The sequence below is a fragment of the Ziziphus jujuba genome, chromosome 5, assembly GCF_031755915.1.
Source record: "Ziziphus jujuba cultivar Dongzao chromosome 5, ASM3175591v1".
Lineage (NCBI taxonomy): Eukaryota > Viridiplantae > Streptophyta > Magnoliopsida > Rosales > Rhamnaceae > Ziziphus > Ziziphus jujuba.
The window spans coordinates 2,064,263-2,081,356 of record NC_083383.1 but is presented as its reverse complement, the minus strand read 5'-3'; the positions used below and the strand labels follow the sequence as shown (position 1 = coordinate 2,081,356).

Genomic DNA, 17,094 nt, shown 5'->3' with positions numbered 1-17,094 from the left:
AAAATAAAATAAGCGACGTCGTTCCAGAATTGAGCCTTCGTTTTCAAACAATCAGACCAAAGTTTTAATCCCAAAAAAAAAAAAAAAAAAAAAAAAAACAATCAGACGAAAGGGGGACGAGTATGATACTTGACGAAGAAAATCTCTGTAAATTAGGGTTTTGATCTTCAAATTCATCTCGGTGCGTCTGGACGGTTTATTTTAAAAATCAGGTAGGCAAAACCTTCAATCATCAGAAAGCTCTTTCGATTCTCTTCTATTTAATAGTATTACATCATTATAGTCCAACTTGTTGTACTATTTTGGACCGCTATTCTGACAATGGCCGTCTCCGAAGACGGTTTAAAGAAGCTCGAGTACCTATCCCTGGTCTCTAAGGTATGTTCGGAGCTCGAAACCCATTTAGGGTTTGGGGATAAAGTTCTCGCAGAGTTCATAACGGAGATGGGCAGGAACTGCGAGACCGTGGATGAATTCGATGCCAAATTGAAGGAAAACGGTGCAGAAATGCCCGACTACTTTGTTCGTACACTCCTAACTATAATTCACGCGATACTTCCTCCGAAGCCCAAATCAGACAAGGATTCGAAGAGAGATGGTGGTTCTGATGGTAAGGAGGCCAAATATCAGGCCCTGGCGATCGCCGACAGTAGGGATAGAGCGAAGGAGCTTGAGAAGGAAATTGAGATGGAGGCCCGAGCGAGGCGCAGAGATGGAGAAGAAGGAGAAGAAGATCAAAAAGAAGGTAGGCGTAGAGATAGAGATAAAGATAGAGACAGAGAGAGAGGCAGAGACAGAGACAGAGACAGAGACAGAGCCAGGGATAGAGATAGAGACAGAGACAAAGACAGAGAAAGAGATAGAGATGAGAGAGATAGGCGCAGGGATAGATATGATGGGAATGAAAGGCGTAGGGACAGGGATGATGAAAATGGCAGGGGAAGGCATCGGGACCAATACGAGAAGCATAGGAGAGGAAGGTACGAAGAGGATGGGGATTCGAGGGAAGAAGATGATGACCGAAGAGGTAACAAGGATCGTCCGAATGGAAAGTACCACTCCAATGAGCCGGAATTGTATAGTGTTTACAAAGGCAGGGTATCCAGGGTTATGGATACGGGTTGTTTTGTTCAGTTGAACGATTTTAGGGGAAAGGAAGGTTTGGTCCATGTTTCACAGATTGCAACTAGGCGAATTGGTAATGCCAAGGACGTTGTGAAGAGGGATCAGGAAGTTTATGTCAAGGTGATTTCCATTTCGGGTCAGAAGTTGAGCCTTTCAATGAGGGATGTTGATCAGAATACGGGGAAGGATTTGCTTCCTTTGAAGAAGAGCTCAGAGGATGATGCTTTTAGAACGAACCCGACAGGGTCTAAGGAGGGGCCGATTACAAGGACTGGACTTTCTGGAATCAAGATTGTGGAAGAGGATGGTGTTGTCCCATCACGCCGACCCCTGAAGAGGATGAGCTCGCCTGAGAAATGGGAGGCCAAACAGTTGATAGCCTCTGGCGTTTTGGGTGTCACTGAGCATCCAATGTATGATGAGGAAGCTGATGGATTGGTGTATCCAGAAGAGGGTGCTGAGGAAGAGCTTGAGATTGAGCTTAATGAGGATGAGCCAGCCTTTTTGCAAGGACAGAGCAGGTACTCTGTGGATATGTCACCTGTGAAGATCTTTAAGAATCCAGAAGGGTCTTTGAGTCGTGCAGCTGCACTTCAGTCTGCACTGATTAAGGAGCGTAGAGAAGTACGGGAACAGCAACAACGAACCATGCTGGATTCTATTCCGAAGGATCTGAATCGTCCTTGGGAAGACCCTATGCCAGAGACAGGTGAGAGGCATCTTGCACAGGAGCTCAGGGGTGTTGGATTGTCTGCCTATGACATGCCCGAGTGGAAGAAGGATGCTTTTGGCAAAACAATCAGTTTTGGGCAGAGGTCAAAGCTCTCAATTCAGGAGCAAAGGCAGAGCTTGCCTATCTACAAGCTTAAAAAGGAATTGGTTCAGGCAGTGCATGATAATCAGGTTCTTGTTGTCATTGGTGAGACTGGTTCTGGTAAAACAACCCAGGTAACTCAATATCTTGCTGAAGCAGGTTACACAACAAGAGGTAAAATTGGGTGCACTCAACCACGTAGAGTGGCTGCAATGTCTGTGGCCAAGAGGGTGGCTGAAGAGTTTGGTTGTCGGCTGGGGGAGGAAGTTGGTTATGCAATTCGTTTTGAGGATTGTACTGGACCAGAGACTGTAATTAAGTATATGACTGATGGTATGCTTCTCAGGGAGATTTTGATTGATGACAGCCTTTCGCAATACTCGGTGATCATGCTTGATGAAGCTCATGAGAGGACTATCCATACTGATGTGCTGTTTGGATTACTGAAGCAACTTGTGAAGCGGAGGCCAGACCTTCGCTTGATTGTCACATCTGCCACTTTGGATGCAGAGAAGTTTTCTGGCTATTTCTTCAACTGTAACATCTTCACAATCCCTGGACGAACGTTTCCGGTTGAGATTCTCTACACAAAACAACCAGAAAGTGATTACCTAGATGCTGCTCTAATCACAGTCTTACAGATCCACTTAACTGAACCTGAAGGGGATATCCTTCTGTTTTTGACTGGACAGGAGGAGATTGACTTTGCCTGCCAGTCACTTTATGAAAGGATGAAAGGACTAGGTAAAAATGTTCCTGAATTGATTATTCTCCCTGTTTATAGTGCCCTTCCTAGTGAAATGCAGTCGAGGATATTTGACCCTGCCCCTCCAGGGAAAAGGAAAGTGGTTGTGGCTACCAATATTGCTGAGGCATCATTGACCATTGATGGGATATTCTATGTTATTGATCCTGGGTTTGCAAAGCAAAATGTATATAATCCAAAGCAAGGGTTAGATTCCCTTGTGATAACTCCAATTTCACAAGCATCAGCCAAGCAACGAGCCGGCCGTGCTGGGCGTACAGGCCCTGGGAAATGTTACCGCCTTTACACCGAGAGTGCGTACCGGAATGAGATGTCCCCCACTTCAATTCCAGAAATCCAGAGGATAAATCTTGGAATGATCACTCTTTCAATGAAAGCAATGGGTATAAATGATCTCCTCTCTTTTGATTTTATGGATCCACCTGCACCTCAGGCTCTCATTTCTGCCATGGAGCAGCTGTATAGTTTAGGAGCATTGGATGAGGAGGGACTTTTGACCAAATTGGGCAGGAAAATGGCCGAGTTTCCTCTGGATCCCCCATTATCTAAGATGTTACTTGCTAGTGTGGACCTTGGATGCAGTGACGAAATCTTGACCATCATATCAATGATTCAGACGGGGAATATATTTTATAGGCCCCGTGAAAAGCAAGCCCAGGCAGATCAGAAACGGGCCAAGTTTTTTCAACCAGAGGGAGACCATCTGACTCTACTTGCAGTCTATGAGGCTTGGAAAGCTAAAAATTTTTCTGGGCCATGGTGCTTTGAGAATTTTGTGCAATCTCGATCTTTAAGGAGGGCACAGGATGTCAGAAAACAGCTTCTTACCATCATGGATAAGTATGATATTCGAACCTTTCTTGCTATCTGTTCATTATTTTGTTGTATTTAATTGTATTCCTATCATTTATATGAGATGCTGCAATTTCATTTCTTGCTCTTTTATAACTTGGCTACATGTTCTGTAGATTCCATGCTTTATCTATAATGAAACTGCTTTCATTTCATTTTAATTTACCGGTGAATCCAGCACGTAGTTTGCTTTTCATAGCTGTCAGAAATGGTGAATTTTATCATAATATAAGTTTTAGTACGACAGTTCATATATTTTCTTCCAGGTATGAGTGTGAATCATCCTATGGATTTGAGCGAATCAAGGCAAACTGTTACATAATTCATTCAAGATGTTAAACTGTTGTTACTGCTATTTATTAAAGTAACTTTTGTTAGATAGACCTATAGATGACTATTAGGTTTTGGGTTTTTCTACTCGATCATACTGTTAGTTTTACAGTTTCCGGGAAATTCACTTGAAGACTTACTTTCTGATATAGCCATGTTAGTTACTGAATGTTTTCACAAACATTGCCTTTTGGGTTGTATGTTATTAATAAGCTTGAAGTACTGGTCTATTTAATGTATTTGCTTTATTCTCCATGTTTCATGTAACAAGAGGTGATGATTAAATTTGTATCTTGCATGAGTAATATGAAGATGAAAGGCCGGCACTAACTTGGTAGTTGGTTTTACATTGCAGGTATAAATTGGATGTTGTCAGCGCAGGAAAGAATTTTACTAAGATCAGGAAGGCAATTGCAGCAGGATTTTTCTTCCATGCAGCTAGAAAGGACCCGCAGGAGGGATATAGAACCCTAGTTGAGAATCAACCAGTTTATATTCACCCAAGCAGTGCTCTTTTTCAGAGACAGCCAGACTGGGTGATCTACCATGAGCTGGTTATGACTACAAAAGAGTATATGCGCGAGGTCACAGTTGTGGACCCCAAATGGCTTGTTGAACTGGCTCCAAGATTCTTCAAAGTAGCTGATCCTACTAAGATGAGCAAGCGCAAGCGTCAAGAACGCATTGAGCCGCTATATGACAGATACCACGAGCCTAATTCCTGGCGATTGAGTAAACGTCGTGCTTAATTTGTGTTTCCATCTCGGATTGCTTTCTGGTATTAAATTTCATGAGCTGATTTTTGAATTTTGACCCTTCCATCATTCCTTCCCCCCCTCCCCTTTAATAATCGATTTGCTAACCATAATGCTAGTTGTTGTGAATTATATATTACTAACATTGACTATGCAATTAATGCTAATTGTTAAAGAAATTATATGATTTTCGATGACAATTTAATATTGACTAATTGATTTGTTAATTTACTATTTTATGGACAGAAGAGGCAGCAATGTCACGTGATACGCCCTCCTTTTTCCAAAAGGCTCACGCTTAATTTGTAATTTCAAGATGAAATAGCTTTTTATTTATTTAGGTTAAGGTAACGTCGCGGCCAAGCATTAAGAACCAAATACAAATACAATTATATTATAACCTGATCAAAAAGAAATTATATTTATATATAATATCTTTATGTGGTTATCATTCACATATAATTAAAGTCTCTTTCCATCAGAAAAGAAAAAAGAATTAAAGACTTGGAAGCCAGTCCCTAGGGGTCTTTGCCTTTTCTGTTTTTAGGCTCAGCGCTCCAACTTGCAACGTTTTTTTTTTTTTTTTTTTGGGCCTTTGGGGAATACCAACTTGCGTCGGCTTGATCCAGATTGCAGTCCCCATTAAAATAAGTGGCGAAATATCTTGTCACCAAGAAGTGGCATTGTCTCATTATGCCCAAAACAAATAAAAAATAGAAGGAGGTGTAGTAATAAAAATAATTTATTGTACAAAAAAAAGGGTTTCGGATTATCAATGGGATTAGTCGTTTGACAACCCTCGTCCGCTAAAAATGCTCCTGTAGGTTCTAATTCTTAAACTTACCCCATCTAAGGAGACTGGCTGATGAGTTGGATAATAAGAACTTTGACTTCTATGGTTGAACATCATGGATTTTTTTTTTTTTTTTTTTTTTTTTTTTGGGCTTCAACTGAACATCATGTTCTTTACCGAGGACAGTTGTAGACTTTGATCTACGCGTGTAATATATTGTCCTATTTTTAGAATCTTTAATTTTAATATCCAAATTCAAAAGGAGAACCTTTATTTTTTGTACTCTTTTCTCCTCCCAATATGTTTATTTCCGTGGCTTCATTATAGTTTGGATCAACGCCCTTCAAATATTTGGCTAGTAAATAAATAAAGAATATTATAAAGAAGTTGCTGGAAATGTCAAATTTAAGGGGGGTGAAAAAGAAATCAGTGTGACTCAGCATTAAGGAAGACCCAAAAAAAAAAAAAGTAGGAAAAATATATAAAATAATAGAAAGAGTGCATTAAGCTTCCGCAAAAAGAAAGAAAAAAAGTCATGATTAAGATGAAAAATTGTAGGAACTGAACCGGAGTGAGTGAGTCATGAGTCTTTCCCATTTCTTCCATTCGCTGTTTCTCAAAAGCTTCAACCGACAACCATCTCTTTACAATTTACATATAACAGTGACACTCGCTGTCTTAGCTTCACGGACCAATCTTTAATCTTTCTAATAACTATTTCTTTAATCCTTTCTCTTTCTTTTTTCACTTGCTCCACATCACAAGTCTTAATTGCTCTCTCTCTCTCTGCAAACCGTTCCTCTTCTTCTCTCTCGCTCACTTTCACTGAGCTGCAACTAGAAGAAGAAGCAGAACCAGGGATGGGTTCTGTTTCACTGAAAATTGGAGATGGAACAGCCAGATTTAGAAGGGCCACACTGTGTTCCTCGGCGGTCAACATTCTCATGTTGCTTTCTGTCATCACTACCAACCTCTTCGCTCTGTACGCTTTCACATCCTCCCCGAAGGACCACCAAACTCATCACCACCTCCAACACCATTCTCACAAGAACATCTCTCTCATCTCAGAGCAGGTCGCTCTGATCCTCCGCGAGATCGATTCTTCACAGAAGAAACTTGCCCAGATGGAAAAAGAGCTTCTTGGCTATGAAAGCGTCGATCTTTCACGGCCCAACATCGCAAACGAACTCAAGCTCTTCCTTCAGCATCACCAGCTCCCACTGGGCAAGGATTCCAGAAGCGGGATCACGGAAATGGTGGCTTCTGTGGGCCATTCCTGTGAGAAATCTGTCGACTTGTTGTCCCAATACATGACTTACAAGGTCTCCGGGCCTTGTCCTGACGATTGGAGCCTTGCCCAGAAGCTGGTTTTGCGTGGATGCGAACCCCTACCAAGAAGGAGGTGTTTTGCCAAGTCTGTTCCCAAGGTTGATTTGAAACCTTTCCCTATTTCACTTTGGAAGCCTGCTGTTGGTAATAAGACTGTTAACTGGAGTGGACTTGGCTGTAAGAGTTTTGAATGCTTGAATAGTAAGAAATTAGGCAGAGACTGTGCCGGTTGCTTTGATTTAGTAAATGGGTTTGAGAATCAGAGGTTTGTTAAGGCCAGGGGTAAGAACGATTTTCTTATCGATGATGTATTAGCCATGGGAAGTGGAGGGATTCGAATAGGATTTGATATTGGAGGTGGTTCTGGTAGCTTTGCTGCTAGAATGGCAGAGAGGAATGTCACTGTTATTACGAACACTTTGAACGTCGATGCCCCATTTAGCGAATTCATTGCTGCAAGAGGGCTTTTCCCTTTGTTTCTCAGTTTAGATCATAGATTCCCTTTCTATGATAATGTGTTTGATTTGGTTCACACCGGGAGTGGATTGGATATTGGGGGAAAACCAGAAAAATTGGATTTCTTAATGTTTGATCTAGATCGGATTTTGAGGCCTGGAGGTTTGTTTTGGTTAGATAACTTTTACTGTGCCAATGATGAAAAGAAAAAGGCCTTAACCAGGTTGATCGAACAGTTTGGTTATAAGAAGCTGAAATGGGTTGTTGGGGAAAAGGTAGATACATCAGGATCAGGCAAATCCGAGGTTTATTTGTCTACTGTTCTACAGAAGCCGGTTAGATTATGAACGTGGTTGTTACAGGAAACATCATAGAGGTAAACATTGTGTTGCTACATATACTGTGTGGTTCATTGCTTTTATCATCCTTATGAATTCCTTCGAAAGCACAATAAGTGTATCGATTATTTATTTTCCCTCCTGCAAATCGGCAGTAGAGGATAACGCCTGTTCTGCAAATTAAGAGCTATTTTATCTTTTTGTTTCCATGGTTTAGGGGATATTAGTTTTTTCTGTTCTTTCCTTACAATGAAGTTTTTAAGGAATGAAAGAATCATATTATATTCTTGAATCTGCTAAGGCATTTTGATATTGATATATTTTTTGCATTCATATATATGCCTTTCTGGCTTGTCTGATCGGGACTTGATGCTCGTCTGTTCCCTAAGAACTCGAAGAATAATCTAGCAGAAGTCGTTGGGGGAACATAATAAATCTATGGTTTCATGAAATGTAACGGATGAAAATTGTGTTTTCTTTTTTACTTGCCACACCACCTGGGTCTTCTGCTTATCATTTCTTTATGAATGTAACATTTGTTATAGTATCGCCTCCTCTAAGTTGGTGAAGCACAATATTCTTGCATCATGTGAAAACAAACCCTTTGCTTTTACGGTCATCAGACAAATCAATTTGTGTATTTTGTTCCCCAGAACTTAGAGAGAACTGTCATGAGTAGGACTTTCATGCCTTTCGAACAAATTATAAAAATCTGTGATACATCTATGTTATTCTTTTATTGATTATAACATTATGTTGCGTTGTTCTCCTATATTCTAAAGATCTAAATTATTCGCTTACAGTTCCATATTTTTTACTTCCAAAATTTCCTCTGTTGTGTACTACAAATTTTTTAAAGTTCTACTCTGCTTCAATGATGTTAAACATACCTACCAAAATTACCTACTAAATAGATTGAAAATTCAGCTCATGAGGGTGTACTTTGCGTGAATCACACCTCAAATCCAACTGACCAAAAAAACAAAGCAAACGAACTCGTTCATGAATGCTATCGAAGTCATTGCTTTTCTCCAAATAATGATATGCAAGGATATTTTGCCCTAGACAACATGGATAGTTTTAGGGAAGCTAAGGTGGTTTTACTCAAAGTTATTTCATACCAAGGGAAATTTATCTTCTCGAGAATTGATTAGTTTCTCATTATGACTGACATATTTTGCGTACAGAGTCTTTTAGCCTGCTTGATTGGCTGTAGGAAAACTATATAGCATTATGGAAAGTAAATATTATGTTGTAGATAATTGGTTTTGGTTTTTCCACTTGTTGCTTCTATAATGGAGATTTCAACATGACATGTCGTTGCAGCACTTCGGCCAACATGTTGGAACCCGTTAAATTTTAGCTATACAATTTGTCCGCCTATATTTCTGCTCAGAAAAGGCCCTGCCTGTCCTTTCGATGTTTGTTTTTCTGTGTTGGTTCAGTTTTATCTTCTATATTATTGTTTTGGTTGATATTGGCATTCGGATTTAGATGGAAGGAAAGCTATGAAGTATGTACCACAGTGATAATATTTAGCAATTTTTATCCTCCCAGTATAGCTCAAGATTTGGATTCAACATTTTACGCTGCACTGGTTTTGCGCAGTTCCATTTTCCATGCAATTCGTATGAGCCACTCTATTAGTTAATATTTTGACAGAGAGTTAATGGATGCCGCATTACAGCTACTTAGGGTTTAACCTTTGTTCTCTAGTGGTTGAGCAAATTATTATACTGGGCCATGGCCTTTGTTCTCTATTCGTGTAATACGTCCCACATGTATAACTAATAAATGCTATCAATAATGAACTCCTATAGAAAGAAAAGCCAGAGCAAATTAATTTCGTCCTATGATTTATAGTGCTATTGTTTCCTACTTCTGGAACCAAAAGCTAATTCCTTTCATCTAGGAAATGGAGTGGGTAATAGAAAACTAAATTCGATTTCTAACTTTTAAAGAGTGGAAGGCAAGGCACGACAAGAAGGCTATGTTTCATTCTCCAAAATTTGTGGACGACTTTAAATTGCATTCGGCACACACACTTTCACAAATAAATAAATAGATGAATAAATCATGCTATGGACCATGCTGTAAACATTTCCATGATTAATATCAATAATAATAATGAGCTCTAAACACTGCTTAAAAACTTTGTTCATTTAGATTCACATCCTGTTGATTAAATGTGGATCAGTTTGGTCATACAGCATCATCCCCAACTCCTACAATATTAGTACCCACTTCAACTAACAACATCGTATTGACACGAGATATTACCCATACACATTTAGTGCTCTGAAAAACACAACCACCATGTCTCAAGCACGGCCACCAGCGCCTTCTGAAACACATGCATTGATTCCTTGCATTGCAGCGGCACTGTTAAGAAGCTTCATTCCCTCTTCACTCATCTGTTGAACTTCTGAAGGTGAAAGAATTCTGATGCAACGAACACACCCTACAAATTCCCTGCCAAAACCAAAAAAAAAGAAAAAAAATCCCGTCACATTAATCGTGCTAACACCAACTTTATTAACAAAGTAATTAATTTAGAAATTTAATAAACCAAAAGCAGCTTATATTAACAGAGTAATTAGTTAAGCAATTAAGCAATTAATGAACTAACTCCCAAGGATCATCGCCAACAAGGAGAACGTCATTCTCATAGTCCACATAAACCAATTTCCAGCCTGAACCTCTTGGGTCATTAAGCAGCCCTTCAAGTCCAAACATGCATTCAATTGCAGAGCATAGTTCATCATAGTTCTTAAAACTTGTCACATCAATAGACCTCCCAACAGACCCCGCTTTCTGAACCTGCCACACCATAACAACAACATTAACTCCGACCAACCACACCATATGATGAAAAATATATAATAATAAATAATAATAAAAACTTTCACACCTTTGTATAAGTCCGAACAGGTGGAACTACTTGCTGCCATGAACTATTCTGAAGAAGACTGCTCTCATCAACATCAACATTGCTTGAAGACGTACCGCCCGAATTGTCAGGAAGGTCTTGTCGGGAAAGAGCCTGGGAGTCTCCTCCTAGGCTTGTAGAGGTAATCTGAGACTGAACATCTTGGCTAGAGCTAAAGTTTCCTACTAAGCAATCTGAAGGGTTCTGGAAATCTGCATTCTTTAGTGGGGAAAGCTCGTCTAGAATGGTGCTAGAAACAGACGGGTCAACCACACAACTTCCACCACCAACATCTACATTGTGAGAACTATACGTCCCACTTTGATTATTGCTCTCGTCTGACAAATCTTTCAGATTGCCCGAATAAGAAGATACACAATTAAGATTGCATGGGTCTTGTTGAGGGAATGAAGTGAGCTGCTCTACTTGTGGTAAAAACCTAAGGTTATTATCCCACAAATCCTGACCCATCGAAGGAAGAGAATAATTATTTGCTTCAGGAAAAACAAATGTAGGATCTTGCATTCCGAAAACAGATAAAGGCCCCGGCGACCTAAGCGTTCCAGCAAAGGGTTGGCAAGAAGAGTAAAACATATTGCATTCATCAGCATCAAGGGATGGAAGTGAGCCATTTGTGCTTGGGAAATCAGATTGATTTATTTCATTTTGTACTTGAGAGTGATAGAGCAGCGTCTCTGGGTGCATGGTCCATGAACTATTTTGCAATTGTACTGGACTCTGGTTCTGGTTTAGGAATGTCAGCTGGTTCACTAGGTTCTGAGGATTCAAAAGCCCTGAAGCAAGTTTTTCCATGCTGCTCTGTCCTGCAGAAGTCAACTGGCATAACTGCTCAGTTGAAATCTCAGTTTCTATTTTTGTCTTTGCAGCATTGTTTCCCACAGGCGTTGGATTTTCAACTTTGGATATAGAGTTTATATTTCCTGGTATAGCTGTATTTGATGATGAATTTGGGGCACCAGATTGATCAACAGATGATGAAGGATGGATTTGGCTCTGAAGAAGTGTGCTTTCAGAAAGTAAAACAGGATGTTTTTGGGTGGCTGTCTGCATGTTCTTTACATCTTGTAAAGGATCTACCTTAGCGGCTGATTCTTGATGCAAAGAAGATAATGTTCCAGGATAATTAACAAGTTGCGGTTTGAGTAGCATCTTGATCAGCTGCTCTGAACATAGATTTGAAATTGAGTATGGAAGATCCCCATTTCCATTTTCAGGAACCCGGATAAAAGGTCTTTTTATTAAATTTCCCCATTCAGATTCTGTTCATGGCAAAGAAATTTTGTCAAAAAAAAGCAAGTTCTAAAAAAACTTCCGCAATGGAAATAGACGAAAAATGAACTTACCCAAATATCCAGGGTGTAGTGGTCGTTTAAGACTTGAAGTCAGAGATGGAAAAATAAAAAGACTTTCCGGTGTTTCGATTTCCCAAGAACTAACCCTGTTCTGTTTATCACAACATCCTGGTTCATCCCACTCTACCTGTTCGTCAATCGGAAAAGTGGGGTTCAACAATCAAACAAGGAAATCACACAAACAAATCCATAGCTTAACAATGATGTAAATCCAATAACAAAGTAAAAGAAACTAAATTTAATTGATTTTTAAAGTAGCATATCGACCTGAAGATTTCGCCATTTTGATCCGGGCCATCTCAATGGATCTAAGTCACTAATACCAATTATAGTACCCATATATCTACAGAAAACATAAAAATAAACGTTAATCCCATCTTCAGAAACATTTTACTTACTATATAGCCAACCAGCAGCAGGATTCTACGACAACCATTATAGCCAAAAAAATTTATTCAAACTATTTAACCTATAATTTACTCATTTTAGAAAATTACCTGCGCTTACCCGACTCCTCTGTCTCAAACATCATTCCAAACCTCATGCCAACAGAGAGTTGGGTTCCATAGACAGCTTTCCGATGTCTGGCCAAAGGAATGACAAATTCTGAAGGACATGCCCTATGAACATGCAGAAAGAGTAGCATAGTCAAGAAAGGTCCAGGAACTGGAAATCAGAGACGAAACTAAAATATGAGAATGCAACCAAAAAGAACCTTGGATTGTAGAATATAGTAAATGGACTTCGATTAGCAGCAGCATGAGCAGCAGCAGCAAGGACACCAATGTGCATGCTATCAGCAGATAGAACTGATGATGGCAATGTTGTCTGCTGACGATTTGCACGCCTCACACCGACCATAAGTTGTGATTTCTCATCCCTTATTATAATAAGTAAACAAAAGAAGAAAAGGTTACATATTGTCGATATAGGACTGGCCATCAAAATGGCAAAGCTTTTGTAAATATTAGCCTACATTATATCAGCAATTTCTTTGCAAGCATAGCACCATTACTTTGGGGACTTAAATACAAGAATTTGGATATGTGGTTTATGAAATACACAAACCATTAAATTGAAACTCGACAACTACAAAAGACTACAAATTACCTGATAAATAAAACAGAATCACCGGCTCTAAGCCTCTTTGCTCCAACAAATAGACTCCAACCAGTTGTGAGAAGGTGCCGCTTTGGCTGCCCTGTATAAAAGTGCAAAGAAGGATAAAGTAAGAAACAAATCTTGGAGTGACAGCTGTACTGAAAAACTCCAAACACTTCAAAATAAAATACAATGTGTATTATGCCGTAAAGGTAATAGAACACCTGAAAATAATATGAAATCCATGCATATGGTAAAATAAATTATTCAAAAGGCAGATATAATTATAAACCATGACAGTAAGGGGTTGCTCAAACTTCTCGCAAAAATCTGAAACGGAGAAGTATTTAAGGCAGCCTCACCTCGGTATATATGACGAAATGTCCAGGTATTGTCATGCAAGTCTCGGACAACAAGTTCTTGGGTTGGTGGTTGCATAGTGTAATCCTGTAGTAGACATGGACCAAAATATGAATACAATCAATCCTCTGTTCCTGTGTAGAATCTAAAAGTTCGCCATTAACAAAGTTTAGAGCATTGCCAGCTGTGGAAAGAGTTTTTCAGCTGCCCTACGCGGCACTGAGAATCCACCATGTGTGCTTGTATCACTTGCAGTCAAAGTTTTGCAGAAAAATTCGCTTGGATGTTTGCTGGGCTTTAGTCCAAAGTCTGGTACAGGGAATACATCTTTTTCCTAATCCAGGGATAAAATAATAGTTAATAACAGTGCTCAAAATGACAAATTATGAATCATTTTATTCGGTTTGTTTCACTTTTCAAACGTATTTTAGATTTTAAACTTCAACAGTGTAAACAATATATAGTAGTAACAAAGCTTACAGAGTTCACTGGTTGAAGACTCATTTGAGCATATATTTCATCCGTATCTTTGTCTGCCTATCAAAATATGTAAAGAAAAGGTAAAGAATACATATGTATCTGCAGTAAGTTCATACATATGCAGCAAAAATAAAAATAAAAAATCAGACAAAACACATACATGCAACGTAACATTTTGAACTTGGCACAACAACTGAGAAGGGAGATTTGGATAGTTGGGAATTTGCGAGGTTGCTGTCCTTTTAGTGGAAACTGCTACCTGTTCATACATAAAAGAAGCTTTCATCAGCTCAATCAATATATAAAAGAACAGCATATGATGATCGACTTTGTATCTCTCATACATTTATCAGTGAAAGCTCCCGGTCTACCAAACTGACTCTTTTGAAACATGCTCTATAAACAAACTTCATACATCTGAAACCATGCCTAATCTATATAATAATGCACAGACTTCTCAAGACCTAATTCTCATCAAGATCAAGGGAGCTTAAATACAATGAAAGATCTGATAGTATACTATACACCTTAATGTAGAACAGATTGACATGTTTACAAATAAATTATTGCTCATTAAGGATCAGTAATTTCAATCACATTGCATATACCCATACAAGAAAATGGCATCTAGAAATTTGATTTTAACTACACAGATCTTATAATACTTCACGAAACCAGACTGTAATATCAAACATCAAATAAATTACAGGACAAACAAGAGATGACAGAGGAGATCAAAGGGATTGATACCTGCTCGCTATGTCCTTGAGGAAAGTAATAGACAAGACTTCCAACCTGAGGTAAACAAACAAGCGGGCCGGCGCAGGCGTGCCATAACTCTGAATTTATGGCCTTCCGGGAGCCTGAAATCAACCAGGAAAAAATCAAAATGAGAGGCAACGCAACGATGAAAAAGCATTAGAAAATTTAAATGACAGGTGATCTATCTTATTCGATTAAATGTGTTTATAACTCAGACAGCCTACAAGTTCAATATTTCAACCTTTAATCAGACTCCAAGCAAAGCAGTACCAACCAGGATTTGAAAAGCATAACAAAAAGCGAAACTTTCTGTTTTTACAAATAACCAAAAAAAAGGCGCAAGTTTGATATGAAGGTGACAAACCAGACTGATCCTGCATTTCTTTCAATAACTTCATGTCCTCAAGGAGATTAGTTGGAGGTCCAGCAGTAACCAAACCTCCAGTTTTGATGTTTTCCTCAACACCAGAACCCATCATATCATGTATGTACTTTCAACCACAAGGACCCATTTGTTTCACATCTTCAAAGCCAAAACCAGAAGCTGAATAGCAATATTCCCCATAACCCAAACAAAGAAACTTCTCATTATTCACATGATAATAAAAACCCAAGAATCGAGCTGACCCACATCCGGAAATTGCATATTTTTTTGTTCAGGGAAATGGGAAATTTACAGCAGCAGACCCAAGTTTCCAAATTCCATATTCTCCGAAAAAAAAAAAAAAAAAAAAAAAAGAATCCAATCGGGGGGAGCAAAAAAGCAGAGCCCCACTTCCAACCCTCCAGAATCCAACCAAAACGAAGGAACAAAACCTGCAAAAAGGCACTGCGAAAAATCTTTTTTAAGGTGGGGCTTTGACACAACTATATTGCATCAAAGCACGCGGACCGAAGCATGAGTGGCCTCTGTGTAATAATCGAGTACTTGTTTTTATCTTCCAAAAGAAACCGACCTTTCGATGAACCCACTCATAATAATACTGATTCCTTCGCTACTCTCTCTCTCTCTCAATCAACAAAACAGAAAGTCCCTCAACTCGCTCTCCCTTCTCTATCTTCAAGAAAAGACTTGCTCTCTCTCTCTCTCTCTCTCTCTGTCTTTCTTTGCTTTGAAACCGGGAAGACTGTGTGCATGCTCTTATCCTGCGCACACACTTCCTGTATAGGGCGATTCCGTTGCAGCTTTAAACTGTTGTATAAAATAATAATGAAATAGTTCCTAAAATAATAATAAAAAATGACCAAAAAGCAGAGCAAAACTAGATGAACACGAAAACAGTACTGTAAGCTCCAACGAGAGAGAGAGAGAGAGAGAGAAGGAGACTTTATTTTTTAATTTGAAAAAATTTTAAAATAAAATAAAATAAGACGGAAGAGAAGGAGGCGAATGAAGGCGATGCTGTGTAGGAAAAACCGAAAAAAGCAACGATGTCAATGTGGCGCATTTTAGCACGTGGATTACGAGGATTTGCAGGGTCTTTTCCTCTTTCTTTAGCTACTATTTTCACCTGCTCTATTACAGGGAAAATTAATAAATTTTATTATTTTTCTTTTTTTTAAAAAAAAAAAAAAAAAACTGTTTTATGTGTTCTGTAAATATTCTAATTTTTAAAAATAGAAAAAAGCAAAAAGAAAAACTCCTTTCTGTGCTATTGTATTGTGTATGATATTTGACCCATCGTCACGCGTGCGGTTCACGACAAAAATCAACTGGGGGCCTACTTTGACATGAACCGACACGTGTCACCATTATGTCAGATTGGTCGCGGCGCCGTTTCTCGTTTCACACATTCTGGTTGCTTGGGTCTTGGATCTCCCCTTATCTGTTACATAATTAAATATAAATTATCCTCTTTTTTTATTTTTTTCTTAAAGGTATAAATTATCCATTTGGTTGGCAACTTGACCAAAAAACAATCGCACAATTTCATTTGTTAGTTTACTACCAGGTCTTTCCAAATTGCAATATGAATTTTTATACCCCTGCTTTGCTTGTACTGCTTTTCATTTTAGACCTTCATTGCTTCTACTACTTTTTTTATTATTTTAAAAACATTAATATTTCAATATTATTCCCATCAAAAAGAAAAAACAATAAGCAACTAAAACAAACGTCAATTTAAATCAGATTTACTATTTCTACCTAACAAATTTACTTTTTTTATATAACAAATTTGTAAATTATCAAACATGTATTATGTTATTATTTATTGTCACATATAAAATGGGATTTTAGGAGAAAATCCATTACATAATGACTGCGTAGTTTTACTAAATAATTTAATAAACGATGAATAGTGAGTACATGGTGTAATAGACATTGCATAATTCAATATGCATACGATTGGCATAAAACTTCCAACTATAATATACAGGAACGTGGTCCACATATCAAATAGTAGTTCATAGGTGATGATCATGAAACTGTGTATACATGTGCATATAGACATAAATTTTGTAACGGCAAGCTCATTTAGGATATGCACATCTACAATTCTAAAATTGTGCAAACCCACTATGATGGGGAG

At 38.6% G+C, this 17,094-nt stretch overlaps 3 protein-coding genes across 4 annotated transcripts; 2 read left to right on the top strand and 1 right to left on the bottom strand.

Moving 5' to 3' along the window:
• Positions 1–66: 66 nt before the first annotated feature.
• On the top strand, positions 67–4,857 carry LOC107420366 (probable pre-mRNA-splicing factor ATP-dependent RNA helicase DEAH5). The gene is made up of 2 exons (XM_048476638.2): positions 67–3,545; positions 4,243–4,857. The coding sequence occupies exons 1-2, from the start codon at positions 322–324 to the stop codon at positions 4,634–4,636; spliced, it is 3,618 nt and encodes a 1,205-aa protein (XP_048332595.1). The 5' UTR covers positions 67–321; the 3' UTR covers positions 4,637–4,857.
• Positions 4,858–5,949: 1,092 nt separating this feature from the next.
• On the top strand, positions 5,950–8,326 carry LOC107420387 (probable methyltransferase At1g29790). Its single transcript, XM_025074457.3, has 2 exons — positions 5,950–7,596; positions 7,948–8,326. The coding sequence occupies exon 1, from the start codon at positions 6,296–6,298 to the stop codon at positions 7,565–7,567; it is 1,272 nt and encodes a 423-aa protein (XP_024930225.1). The 5' UTR covers positions 5,950–6,295; the 3' UTR covers positions 7,568–7,596; positions 7,948–8,326.
• A 1,321-nt stretch (positions 8,327–9,647) lies between these two features.
• LOC107420386 (auxin response factor 5) lies at positions 9,648–15,952 on the bottom strand. 2 transcript variants are annotated; one of them, XM_016029327.4, is made up of 14 exons: positions 14,928–15,952; positions 14,552–14,664; positions 13,962–14,060; positions 13,802–13,858; positions 13,503–13,655; positions 13,324–13,408; positions 12,971–13,061; positions 12,576–12,740; positions 12,358–12,480; positions 12,128–12,203; positions 11,852–11,987; positions 10,470–11,767; positions 10,188–10,378; positions 9,648–10,030 (listed from the first exon to the last, which is right to left on the bottom strand). In XM_016029327.4, exons 1-14 carry the CDS (start codon positions 15,040–15,042, stop codon positions 9,880–9,882), a joined length of 2,853 nt encoding a protein of 950 aa, XP_015884813.1. In that variant the 5' UTR covers positions 15,043–15,952; the 3' UTR covers positions 9,648–9,879. The 2 variants fall into 2 exon arrangements, with proteins under 2 accessions (XP_015884813.1, XP_048331555.1); XM_048475598.2 differs by lacking the exons at positions 14,552–14,664; positions 14,928–15,952 and having other exon boundaries at positions 13,802–13,854; positions 13,962–14,056.
• Positions 15,953–17,094: the final 1,142 nt, after the last annotated feature.

Coding starts and splice junctions, on each gene's coding strand:
- LOC107420366 (XM_048476638.2), top strand. CDS start 322: ATGGCCGTCTCCGAAGACGGTTTAAAGAAGCTCGAGTACCTATCCCTG. Junction 3,546..4,242: donor CTTCTTACCATCATGGATAA/GTATGATATTCG, acceptor TTTACATTGCAG/GTATAAATTGGATGTTGTCA.
- LOC107420387 (XM_025074457.3), top strand. CDS start 6,296: ATGGGTTCTGTTTCACTGAAAATTGGAGATGGAACAGCCAGATTTAGA.
- LOC107420386 (XM_016029327.4), bottom strand. CDS start 15,042: ATGATGGGTTCTGGTGTTGAGGAAAACATCAAAACTGGAGGTTTGGTT. Junction 13,656..13,801: donor GTCTTCAACCAGTGAACTCT/GTAAGCTTTGTT, acceptor TCCCTGGATTAG/GAAAAAGATGTATTCCCTGT. Junction 13,062..13,323: donor ATTTCGTCATATATACCGAG/GTGAGGCTGCCT, acceptor ACTTTTATACAG/GGCAGCCAAAGCGGCACCTT.